The sequence below is a fragment of the Gasterosteus aculeatus genome, chromosome 13 (genome assembly GCF_964276395.1).
Source record: "Gasterosteus aculeatus chromosome 13, fGasAcu3.hap1.1, whole genome shotgun sequence".
NCBI classification, from domain to species: Eukaryota; Metazoa; Chordata; class Actinopteri; order Perciformes; family Gasterosteidae; genus Gasterosteus; species Gasterosteus aculeatus.
The window spans coordinates 16,794,675-16,808,203 of NC_135701.1; the positions used below are offsets into that span (position 1 = coordinate 16,794,675).

The window sequence follows — 13,529 nt, forward strand, 5'->3', positions numbered from 1 at the left end:
CTTCTTTGTAATGCAGCTAACTGATTAACATATGAGATGTATGCATGACGCACAGAATACTGATACTACATTTTACAGCTCACTATAGATACAAAACCCAATGTTCTTTAAAAACACAGTAATGGGAGCAGAGTGCCATTGTACAACAACCATTAATAGGAAGAAGACAATTGAGATGTTATTTTTTATTTCTCTCTTTAAAATAACACGCATGTGCTTGACCCTGAATCTATATGTAACTGTCCATGTTCAGTTCATTTGTCTGCTAAAGGGAGTGATGGAGTGGGTGATAAATGGCTCTGAAAGCTTAAGGCCCATAAATACAAGAGCCCTCAGAGGGCTTCCTATGACATGCACAAAACCCTGAAATGAGTGCTGTGCATGTGGCATAAGGACTGTCATACATGAAGCCAGGGGGGGTACACATGTGTCATCTTAAAACCGCATTTATCACAGGAAAATGTGTTGATTGACTGCAGATTTAGGGACGTTGTGACAGTTGTCCAAACTAAAGATTTCATTGTGGTAAAATAGTCATTTCTGAGAGTGGCGGACAAGATCCGAATCGTAAAAGCTCTTTCCAGAAGAACACCCAGCGATATACAGTATGCAAATCTGCAAATCCATGCCGTGCTGTGGGAAAGTGGCCCTGCAGTTCCATCAGGACGCCACAGCATGTGGTAATGGCCTTGCAGCCAGAGAAACCACGGCAACGCCACCACCGACAGTACCTTGATGATGATCACCACAATGCCCAACAGATGTTATGATCCATTAACATTTCTGTGAACCCAAAATGAGACCCCCTGCATGGTGTTAAGGAGGAGACTACTGTTTTTGCCATCAAGTCCACTCTGGGGGAGAAGAATGTTTTGAGCGGACCATGATATCTATTGTCATGCACATAAGTACAGCTCGTTCTGTTGGGCACGTTCACAATTATCATGTGTGGAGTGATTTATTGTTTTCACATAGTTTGCAAAATCAACAACAAACAAAAGTGAATTGTGTTCCTCGAACAGCTGCCTACTTTATTGAGGAATATTTCTTGCAAATTTATATCTTGTGCTCCAGTGAGTTGGGATTTCTTTTGGCAGCAGGACCGTGTGGGTTTTGACTCAAAATAAACTTCTCTCATGTCTATGCCAAAGAAGAAATGTCATCCCGGGACACAATGTCCTTTAATAAAATATCAAGAAGCTACCTATTTGTAATCACCCAATTGTGAACCATCCTTGGTAACTACATAGCAGATTAGCACTAGATTAAGATAACAAGACAACGTCCACAATTACTAGAAACTACAAGTCGTCCCAAGATATCTTCTAGCTGTTACTGCAGTATTGAACATTGCTGACCACAAGGCAACACAAAGCCCAATCAAGTCCCCAGAATAATATCCAGTGGGAAGGCAACATGCCTGAAATATGCTGCATTCGCGAGACACTATCGAAACATTTACCCAATAACCACTTACCATAACAGACATGCTTCTGTAATGCTTAAGGGTTTTATGAAAGCTTGTGTTTAATTAAATGCTAATAAAGGCTTCCTCCCTCTTTCTTTCTTTTGCACCCTGAAGCACTTAATTCCCCCGGCTGTAGAACGAGTCGAGTCCACTGGGATGACCTGATCTTAAACACCTCCATTGACTGGCTGAGCCCTCATCTCGACTGCCTAGTGATCCACAGTGACCCTGGCCTAAAAAAATCCATTTGTACTTTGGAGCAGGCTTTACCTGCTTTGCTGCCTCCCATGGCAAGTGCTGCCATAGCACAATAGCCTTTATGGTTGATGCATTTATGTGGGTGGAAGTGCTATCCTGACTAAACGGTAAGCCTTTAGTCCCAAGAGATTCACCACAGCAGCTTTTGTGTCATAGTAAGCTCTGTGTAAGGCAGTCTTTCTGTGCTTTCCTTATCCATGTGAAATAATTATGTTATGTGTGTTAAGTGGTCGTGTGCACTCGTGGATAATTGAAAATGTGTATATGTGTAACTGCGGCTAGCAGTTTGCCCGCCACTAAAAGCAAATTGAAGATCAATATGTCTCCACCACCATTTCCTGAAGGTCACAAACCTAATAGTTAACTAGGCTTGTAAAACAAGCGTTGGTTTATATGGACCACATTAGGCTTCTGTCATTGGACATAAGGAACACAGTGTTTTCACAATAACTAGGGAAAGGATTATGTTCTCTTTCTTCTTCTTTCACGTGGCAGCAGTTCACTGCAAATCTTTAGACAGCCGGGGGGTTGAGGGACGGTTTGGGAGATGGATACTACATTCTTTCCTTTATTCAAGAGTAAACAACCTGTTACAAGACATCTGCAGGGAGTCAACTCTGCCTTTGAGGATCATCAGTGCTGATGTGATATTCTTCATGTGAGAGAATAAAAGATCTGATGATTTGGAGTAAAAACAAGACATCAGATTGGGTTTCCTTGCAGGACTGGTCATGACTCTATCTGACACCCTGTGTCTTCATAACAGGGCTTCAAAGCGTCAGGAAAACAAATCAGACCGAATGGGTGATGTGTTTTTCCTCAGATGTAAAAGACACAGTACTCCAAGCTGAATTCTGCAGTTAGTTGTTTTTCCATTTAATATTCTATTATTATAGAATTATAAGCAAATGAGATTATCTTCTTTTACGTCTTAAGATATCTCACTCATAGGACAGCAGTTCATTAACAGGAAGCACTTAACACTAAGATCTTTGATGTAGGGTAACGTAGTTGCTAATTCAATTGAATTGTCTCTGTACATGCAGTAGGTAATTGCAGCTGGACCATTTGCATGATAAGCTCCATGGGTCCACAAAAAAACACATCAGGCATAAAAAGCAAAAAAGCGATTAACAGCAGTTAACAGGTTTCCATCAGCACAATTACACAATGCAATCAACAAACTGGGAAAAGGCAGCACACACTTAATAATGAACATTCAGTCATAATTTGGATTTCATGTATTGGCCATGACAAAAAAAACATGTGGCTGAAAAGAAGCTCCAGTAACAGCATTTACATCACGGTCCATGATAACTCCACCCGTAAACTGGATCGTACTCAAAACGAGTAACAATGGGGCACCATCAGCGTGTCATTTGTCAGGGATTGAATTAACCTTCAACCTCCCCATTCACCTTCAAAATGCAATATAATAATACATAACTCAGTACACCCGGCTCATCAATATATGAAAAGCCTTTTCTGAGTGAGTGATCAAAATGGAAAAGAGGTAGAGGAGACGGAGTAACTGTGCAGCTAAGAACCCAGATAGAGAAACGGAATGACGAGGTCATGCAGACTTAATAAAATCCCTCATCTACACAGACAGCTGACATATTTGATAGACAGGGAGGGAAATTACCCTGAAGCAACAAACACAAGCCCCGGAGTTCAGCTCCACTTTTTCCCAATTGGCGAACGGGTTTCTAATTTTGAACAACGCGGAGAGACACCTTAGCTGGAGGTGTTTTACGATACAGATGCTACTTTCTGCCACGCTGCTTTGTAAATCAACTCCTGAACGAGAGACTGAACGAAACTTTACTTATTCCAGTGATATTTTTTTCAGGAATTAACTAAATAACACATTTCTGAATTGGAGGTGTCAAACTACAAAGTGATATGTTCTGGCAGATCTGCTTTCCTGGGAATAATTAACTCATACGTACAATGTTTTTTCTTGAAACGTCATAAAAATGATTAATTTTGTTCTCTCCATATGGAGCAGTAGATAATTACTACGGTTATTAAATCCCTGTTGGCAGGACTCGGGGCATTTTTATTATAAAACGTATCTCTTTACCTTCAAGCAGCTTCATTTATTCCTTAGGGCTGGTGAGGTATCTTGTGATTATCGACACTTTAAAACAATTACATTGTCTCTTTTTCTGTCTATTCCAAAACTTCAATGGGGTTACTGTCAGAAATCTCAATATCTATTCTTAATAATTTTTTGAATATTCAACCAGGCAAGTGACATTTCAGAATCCCAAAGGACGATCGTCCTGCAGCGTGACTACTGCATTCAAAATTGATTGTGCACATGCATTAATCCGGCAGCTCTCGGTCCTGGTACTTGAGCACACATCCAAGCTGGCATCCTATAAAGCACCAATCATCTCAAATTCAAGGTGTCAATTCAAGTCTTATGTTGTCCGACACTAACATAAACACAATGTGTATTCTCTATCTTTAACTTTGGTAAAGCCACACAACAAAAATGCATGACCACAAGCCAAATATGTGAAGCTACATGAGGGGTATAGAAGCTTTCCAAAGATATTCAAACATCTAACCAACATTTATCCCTTTGTTGGTCATATTGGGACAGTGGAACAAGCTGTACACACAACACATTCATTGTCTTAAAAGTCAATATGGTGATCGGTTTGCAAACGGTTGCCTCCACATCTCACAAACATGGAGCAAAATTAGCATTCATTTCAAGACTTTTGTATCCACTCCATGAAAACAAAGTCATTGTTCACTACTTCCAGCTCGGCTTTGCTCTCCACTAGCTGCCCAGTGAATTGTCATGGCAACGTGGTCTCATGGCAGTTTGGGGGAAAAGACGGAAATTTTAATCTATTTGATGTTCCGTTTCACTTTTCAGTTGTTTCCCTTGCCAGAGAACATTGAGACCTCTGTGTTTGTTCATAATGCTATTCCACACACATTGTCGACTTGGAAGTTTCCCCCAGCTGGTTAATATTTCACACTGGACAGAATCCTTGTCGTGCGTCTCCCAATCCCTTCCTCTCAAGTCTTGCATAATGATGACTGATGTTTCAAAGCAGTGGCAACGGAAAGCTCCCTCATCCGTTGAGAAGCTGGGTATGAGCCGCTCCCCACGGCCCATCACATCTTTGAATGCCCCTTTTTCCCTCAACTCTCCTCCTCAGACATCCATAAAATGGAGGATGTTGATGGAGAGACAGATGGACGCAGAGGCCCTTTTCACTGTGCCTGTCCAAAACTAACTTTCATCCACTTGCTGCCCTTGGGCTTTGATATTCCAGCCAATTTGGTAGTGCAACCAAATAATGGCTTGCTCCTGCTCGTCAAATACTTTAGCCATGACAGATTATTTTAGGATTTCAATTTGAGGCTGTGACATTTGAGAGAAAAAATTGCATCAACAGATTAGCCAATGTTCAGATAATGAATGAGCCAATCTGAGCTTGTTAAGTGTCTATATTAAGTGCATCATTTAAACTGCTCTCAACTACCTTGTCAAAATGTGCTCAAATTGAGGTAGGAGTATCTGCAAGAGGTTTTTAATGAAGTTTATTATTCACATGGATAATAGGCAAGCGTGTAATTACTTATCCCTTTGGCCCAGAAAGCCATGTCATCTTTCTAGACTAGTGAGTATAAAACATTTCGCTTTGAAAAAAACCACAACGTATACTTTCAAAACACACAATCGGTTGAGGTGTAAATCAAGCCTGGATCAGCAGGACCTGAAGTAAAAAGGAAGACGATAGTAGACTTATCTGTGCCATGAACACCAAGACGCAGGAATGCAAATTACCAACATACGTTATGTCAGTTGATTGAACGCAAACCATGCAGTGAAATCCACAACGACACAAAATATATGCAGCTGCTCCACTTCGCCATATGTCGGTGGTAACTCCTTCAGTAGCTGCAGTGATTCTTCTAAAAACAATGTATCACCTCAGTACTGTCTACACTATTGTCTCTCCTCCCTAAAGCAGATGCAGACTGGAACATGCAATAATGAACCATGGAGTAAGTAAACCTGAGTCCATTAAGCCCCGACGGATTGATTCAGCCACTGAATAATGCAGGCATTGAAAAAGACAAATGCCCAATCAATATCCGAAGCCATTGTTACCTTTACGCCGGCTGTATTGATGAAGAGCAAAAGGTCCCTCCCATGTTGTAGTTTGACTGCCTTGTGAGAGAGCAAATCAATTATCTCGCATGGGATAAAGCAAAGAGAGTAAAGCCGTTGTAAAGGCCACATACTGGAAGTCGAGGTAAAAGTAAGACCGACCAGGCTTTTGAACCAGTCAAAGACTAGACTAGCCAAAAAGTGAGTGCTCTCCCGACTTGAGCTAGTCTTTAACCAGAAGCCATTGAATTCGTTTTTCTTTTGTGAGGAGGCAGAAAACATTTCAAAATGAGACCAGACTCAAGCGCCTCGCTGCTGTAACGAATAATTTCACTGCATGTCCAGAGATCAATAAATAATAAGTTGCTGCACCATGTAACAAAACGCCCAGAGTTACTTTCCAAATTCAAAATATCTTGTACATCAGATTTCTGGGCTTGGTGAACTGAATAAAGATGATCTCACCACCGAAATGAACAGTAGCATATGAAATGTCCAGCTTTATGATGCATATCTTTGAAAAGCAGAGTCATGTATCCCCCTGATTCTTAACGTAAATCTGATTTATGCTTGACGCAAAGTCTAATAGAAATCCCAACCTAAACACTTCAACACAGTAACCGTTTACAATCTTATATTAACCTTGTGATACCAGCGGTGATGGGAATGTCAGCTTTGTTTAAAATTGAACATGGGACCATTCAAGCATCACAAACATTATTGCTAGTAGTGTGTTATTCTCCCAATTGGGCCCGGGCGGCATTTTCACCAAATTCGCTCAGGCTTAAATAACGTCACGTTTGCACAAACTCCCTGGCGTTTTTTTTTCCCTCCCACATCGTTTCAGTCTGAAGGAGTCAGAAGTCGCATGTCAGAGATCGTATCATAAACCACTTAAACCATAAGCATGTTAGCATAGTGAAAAAAGCTTGAATTGACTATACACACTTATTTTTATGCAAAAGCTCTATTTACTGATAAGAACATAAGAGCCTTTTTCAATTTGTGCGACTTGCATTAGTAGCATCTCAGCTAGAACGTGGCCTTTACACACTGTCAATACACGGACAACAAAAAATGTAGACTACGCTTTCGTCTACCACACACACTGCTCACCCAGGCATTGGAACAAAGCACAACATCAAATTAAAGTCAATCCCAAATATACTGATGGTACTCATAGGAAAGATATTTCAGCTGCCTCCATATTGAAATCTGATTCGTTCATGAGTCTCAAAACAGCACGTTTAATGGTAATATAACATGAATGCTTCTGTTGAGATTCATGAGTCCAACAGGAAATACACAAGTAAAACATTGAACAAATGGCATATCACATTACATTAAATGTCATTTAGCTGACGCTTTTATCCAAAGCAACTTACAATAAGTGCATTTCAACCATAAGGATACAAATTCAAAAGAAGTAGAAACAAGAAAGTGCAATTTCATTAAAAAAGCCAATTAACAACTTGCTATAGATAAGACCCATTATAAGTACAATTTAAGTGCTACAATTTGTTAGTTTTTTCTGTTGAGGTAGAGTCTGAAAGGCTCTGTTGTTTGCGGCGGAAGATGTGAAGGCTATCTGCGGTCCTGGTGTCTTCAGAGAGCAGTGGACAATCAACATGTAACATGTAAACATGTAAGTATCATAAACATGTATTTGTCACAGAACTTGTGTCCCTTTGACGACTGAGTTATGGGACTAAAAGCTTTTGTCGGAATTGGAAGCTAAGGCTCTTCGAGCTGCAGCTTCCTCTTATTCAAAACACTGCCGACCTCTCAACTTTAATTAGCTCCATTCTCCTGAGAGATTATGACCAGATGCATTTAGTCCCAGCACAGATGGTCATGGAGACGAGACTTCAAAGAAGAATAAGAAGTAAAATAGGGGTTCCTGGTGAGTTTTTGTAAATTTAATTGAGATTAGCAGGTGACGGCGGAAAGGACCTTTCTGCAAATATTTATTTTGCTATTGACTTCTAATTTGGTGGGGGTCCTTTCTTATTTCTTTTTCTGTCACAATTCAACTTATAAGAATTAGTATATTTTTGTTTTCCTACAAGTTATGATTAGTAATGGTCTGAATGCAGATTCAGAGGAGCATTGACATTCCCATAACTCTACATTTTATGAAACATTTGAAATATGTTGCTGGGTTTTCTGTCTACAGATTTATCACAAAAATCAAACTGGTGCCCAGAGGAACTCTGACATGAAAGGCAATGTCCTGGTCTCCTGAGATGCTATATCAGCAAAGACTCAGCATTGCAGGAGTCACATTACAAGATAAACTCATATTGACACTTACGGCAGAATTCATCATTTCAGTCCCCGGACATTTTTCTCTGTTTGCGAACGGAGCCTTTTGGGTAAACAAAATGTTTGTGTGCAGACATTTATGATTATTTAAAAAGGTGAAGATGTCAAATGTTGCTGTTGGGCCGGAGACATTTGTTATGAGGAGAAGGAGCATCAGTACTCACTTCAAAACACTAAATATACTTTGAGTTGATTCTAGTCAATTTTGCAGTGTTTATGTAGCCTGCAAGGAGGAATGGAGCTGCAGATGATTCATCTACTGTATCACTCACTACATCCAGACAAGAGTTCTTTTACGTATGAATCTGTAAAGTTTCACCCTGTCTCCTTTTTTTGTAAATGATTTTACATGACAGCAATCAGATCTTTATTTTGCCTTCCCTTGCACGAGGCCCGTTCTTCACGTCCCAGAGGTCTTATTCCTTCAAGGAATCCACCGGGGCCGGTAAACTCACGGTAAATTATAAATATATGCAGTAACCTTTTCTTTGTGAACTCTGCGCTTCGTCGCTCTCTTTTGTCATATTACACCAGGCAGGTCCAGCTATTGTGAGCCGCCCCGGGTAATTGTTAACCGTGTTCTTGTCAATCAAGCCTATCTGAGGTAGCAACTCCTCAGCCGGCACTACAATGAGCTGCCTGAGCCGCTCCGGCCTTCGAGGCGTAATTGTAGTCCACTCACCAGAAGCCCATCTCCATTCCAGTCGGAAGGTATGGCTGGTTGAAGCGGTTAACTGCAGCCGTGTTCAGTATTTGACATGCGCTGAATAGCTCCTCTTTCTGTAGCACGCGTTTAATTTTCGCACAGACAGGCCAAACAGGAGGAAAGGTAATTGCCTTATAATTGTGTTCACAGACAGAGCATATTTACTTCACTCCATAAATCAAAAAGCTCCAGCAAGTATGTGATAACAATCAATGAGGAGCCTTTGTGAGAGAAAGCCAAAAGAAGTTTCCTGTTACAGCATATTGCTCAGTTTAATATCTTCAGCTCCTCCACAAACTTCATCTAGTCAGCTGCTTGGTGACTTAGGTACTCTGCTAAATGAGAAAACAATGTAACGTGGAAGGCTTCATGCAGGTGTCATATAATACATAACGATAACAAAATAAAAGAGGTGAGATGACTCTCATAGTTGGCGATAGCAAAAAGGAACTGCTGTCGGGGAAAAGCCAATCTGTGAGGAATAATAAGACACTTTCAAACGGTCACCAGAATCTGTAAATGCTTCTGGCTTCAGGAGGGCAGCAAACTATAAAACACCACCCATTCTCCAGCCTCCGTTCAAGTGCTTTTTCAAAGCTTTTTCATCTCGAGATTTTGAAATGGATGCGGCGATGACGTTAAATGAAGGAGTGAGATCTTTCAAGCGTATCCATTCCAATAAGCTAAAGGAGTGCATTTGGATTCAGAATGGTTCCACTCGGCTGAAGAGAAACATTTTCTGAATTTAAACGCTAAACAGTTCTTCAGCAAGCCCTTCGCTCACATGAAGCGTTAAATTCAACTCAAAGCAGCTGCAAAAGAGATTTACATTTTCCGTATATAGGCTTTAGAGCCTTTGGGTTGCTTGAAGATTAGCATTAAGGGGATTTTTCTCTCCTCCACTCCCATTTAAGAAACTTTGCAAAGTTTAATCACAGCTTCTGTTGATGCCTCTGGGTTTTGTATCTTTAACAAAGCATTAACTTTTCTTGCAGCAATTCTCAGAGCAATTTCATCTTCTGTTGAACATATGTGATATTTCATTGAGTTTAAAAAAAAGAGAGAAAGCCCGTTTTCGTAATTATTATTCAAAATCAAATTTTGCCGCATTTGAACCCATTTAAACGGCAGCAGTGTGAGTCTGTGGTCCTTACCCGCATGCCAAGCTCGATGTTCTCGCCTCCGTAGACCTCCATGCCCGGATCCAGCAGGCCGAGCTCACCAAAGTATTCCCTATCCACCACAAAGGAGCATCCGATCATGGCTGGAGTTCTGGATGAGCAGAGAGAGAGAGACAGCATGGTTTCATTATTGAACTTTCATAGACCTACAGAGAATGCTGAGAACATTTTGGTCTCCAAACTAACTAATAAAAACAACTAGTTTGCAAAACTGCACTGGGGTAAAATAAAGGACATCACCGAGGGGAAATTGTTCAATTGGTTGATTATTCTCTGAGGGTTCATCTTTAAAGCTGCATGTAGTCAGACGACAATCCATCATGGTACTTTAACTGTAATTGTTGGGCTTTATAATACGTATTACTAATGTTTTAAGCAATAAAGTACATACAGATGTAGAAAAACTTAAAAAGCAAGCTCAGCTGGTACAGTAAGAGACAGAAAAAAGAAAAGAGGCTATTTTCCACCCTTAGTCAAACAAATACCCCCCCCCCCCCCCCCCCGCCTTTAGCTGATGCCCCCCAGGGCAGCTTTTCTTTTTCATCTGTCAGGTCTTAAGTGCTCTGGGAAAGGAACCACAAAAAGCAGGGCATTCATACAGAGTAGCGAGCTGCGCTATTTTTTTTACTCTAAAGTGAATCTGGATTTGGCGCCCGGGGTGAGTTTACAATGTGTTGTTACACTCACTCTATATGCTGCATAGAGGAGACACGCGTGTGTCCACCTCTTCTGTTTGAGAGACGTTGCAGCAGAAAGTACCAGAAAAGCGTCATTAGGATTCATTGATGCTGTATTTAAAGAGGGCGCTGAGCCAAACCAGCATCAGAACTGAGGGAGGGTTGATCTGTGCTGTGACATTCCAGTTTCACAGCATGAAGTCCTAGTCGCGTAGAATTCTTCATTTCTGCTGCCAATGTCTCAGCTGCCATTAGCTAATTATTTAAAACACTTATGCTCCACATTGAACTGTTACTATGACAACCCCGAGCTTGCTAACACCTAATCTCTGAGTGACTGATGGAACCTTATAGAGTCCTTGTTTAAATGTAAAGGTGGTGACAGGAAGGCTTTCAAGTGCTACTATTTGCCATCGCTATGCAGATAAAAAGACAGACGCAGCACATACTGAGTTCAACTCATCCTTTCTACTTCCTGACAAGTGACCTACCTTGCTTGTCTGCAGGGTACAAACTTTGCGCAACTCCCTTTGAGCGTTCTCTATAGAAGAGCTTCCCTGCCATGTAAACACTGTCCCTGTGTTTGAGCAGGGACTCAGCAACTTCAAACTTATTATTTTAAAGAAACATCCTCACACTGATTTAAGTTTAAGTGGGTCCTGTATTGGTTATGTTAATGGAAAAGAGAAAAGGAGAAACAATATCAGATTTTGTTGGCTCTCATTAGTTCGGTGTGGAAGGTTATCAAACATGAAATTTGAAGGGATGACAAAGCAAATTCCCCAAATGCAGCCAATTTACTGGCGCCAATAAAAGGAGTAATTAGAGCCTGCTGTTGATGCAAAAAATAAAACTTAAATAGAGAGGCTGAATACACTGCTTTTCCACTTTAGGTTTCACCAATTAGAGTTTCACTCCTGACCAGCAATTTTGCAATTTTGAGAACAAAAATCAAACGCAGATAAAACCATAGAAGACCCAAAGGTACCGACTTGAACATCGACGAAATGCTCAATAAGCATTGAGCCACACATGCTGCTTCGTGTGACCCTGCCATCACTTGAAGGTTAAATACAACACAATCACCAGGACTTTCTTTCAAGTAGGAATGACACACCCAGCCATTGTTCTCCGTGTGTTGCCTGACAACACTTTGATTCACAAGCACTGGTGTTCTTGCTCTTTGTACGTCCATGTTAAAAACACACAAGATTGCTCAAGAATTTGTCACAAAATAACACACACGTACTGCATTAGACACGGTGAAGCACTCCTGTGCGGTTTTATCATTTAATGTATAAAGGTTAGTTAATTTCAGTGTGCAGATGGCCAGCCTGCAGGGATATTATTTTTCAGATTACTTCTCTCCGAGATGCAGGCACTGCCTTTTTTTGATGCTTCAGCTAAATCATGAGAGCAGCAGATGACCACCTCGAGAAATTGCACAGATTTTTGAAGTGAGCACTTCGTATAAAGCACTACCCGAATCCATATAGATGTTTTTTCTATTAGGAATCAAATGTCTCTGTGATTTCGCGGAGGCATTTCAAGTTCGGATATCCAAACCACTCTGTGGCCATTTTTACTACTTTCCGTACAGTAATTGCCGTATCTGCAGAAGAAAAAATATTCCTGTTATACTGCAAAAGTGGTTGCAATCCTGTGGAAGTACTTTAGCCATCTTGTGATCCTTTACGCGGTTTGTCGTTGAATGTGTCCAAACAGCCAGAAAGGGCTTTGAGACTGATCTCTGAATGGCCTCCAGGCTTCGCTTGTTGATGGGCAGAGACCTTGAGGAAACAAGGCGGGGAATGATTTCCAATAGAAATCCGCACAGCCGACACACTTCATCTGGCCCTCAAGGCAGACTTCCTATTTGCAAGTGTGAATGGGCAAACACGAGATCAGCTCTGCAGTGTTTCAGGCTGTTTTATCTTTCCTCCCTCTCAAGACGAGCACGTCATGCCTAATAATACATGGTTTTTGATCTTATATTTGGATCCACGGTATAAACTGTTATCATAATGTTTGCTTGTACAAGACCAAACTTATTAAAAGGCATAGATACAAATACAAAAATATTCTATTCGATCTAGAACAACCTGGTAGAAACGCTTGTATACTGAAGATGTTTTACTTAAGAAATGTATTAAATAAATTTATTTTACTTTGTGCAATGCTTCACCTTTATTGTGATCCCCCAAATCAGGGGCCATTTGGTTATGTTGAGTGAACTACTTAGTGGCCCTGATTCAATGTTCCACATTTCACTGGTCTCAAATCCCTATAAAAATATAACTGGTTATTTTTATTAATGACATTTGTTGTTCCTCCAATTGCCTGGCACAGTCTTCCCATTATGATTAATATTCTTATAGTGATGCAATTCCTTGTATGACAGCGTTAAGCTGAGTGACAATTGGAGAAAGTTTGGAGAGGTCCCCGTGGACAAGGAATCATTACCTGAATCTACAGCTCCCCCGGGCTTTATAACCTTTTAGGTGTTTAGCCCTTTTCCTTAGTGTGTTCATCATTCTGATTGGGTCGTGTTCTGCAAAAGCTGTTAAATTAAAAAAAGAAAAGGCTGAACAGCAGATAGACGCAGTTTGAGATCTGTGTAACATTGTTGAGCAAATTGCTGCTAAGAAGCCAGATATTTCCCTCAGGAGTTTGTGGAGGCCATAATCAGATGGACATAATTACCACTGTAAATCCTGGACGTGTAAATAAGCAACCTTTTGCCAACATGTTTGCCATTATCAGCTTTGGA

At 40.7% G+C, this 13,529-nt stretch overlaps 1 protein-coding gene across 1 annotated transcript in view; it reads right to left on the reverse strand.

Moving 5' to 3' along the window:
* The window catches only part of galnt9 (polypeptide N-acetylgalactosaminyltransferase 9), a 58,812-nt gene that overhangs the window by 11,142 nt on the left and 34,141 nt on the right, over positions 1 to 13,529 (reverse strand). The window contains exon 6 of the mRNA XM_040195870.2: positions 10,056 to 10,173. Coding sequence (XP_040051804.1) covers positions 10,056 to 10,173 — 118 coding nt within the window. The remainder of the gene's footprint in view (positions 1 to 10,055; positions 10,174 to 13,529) is intronic.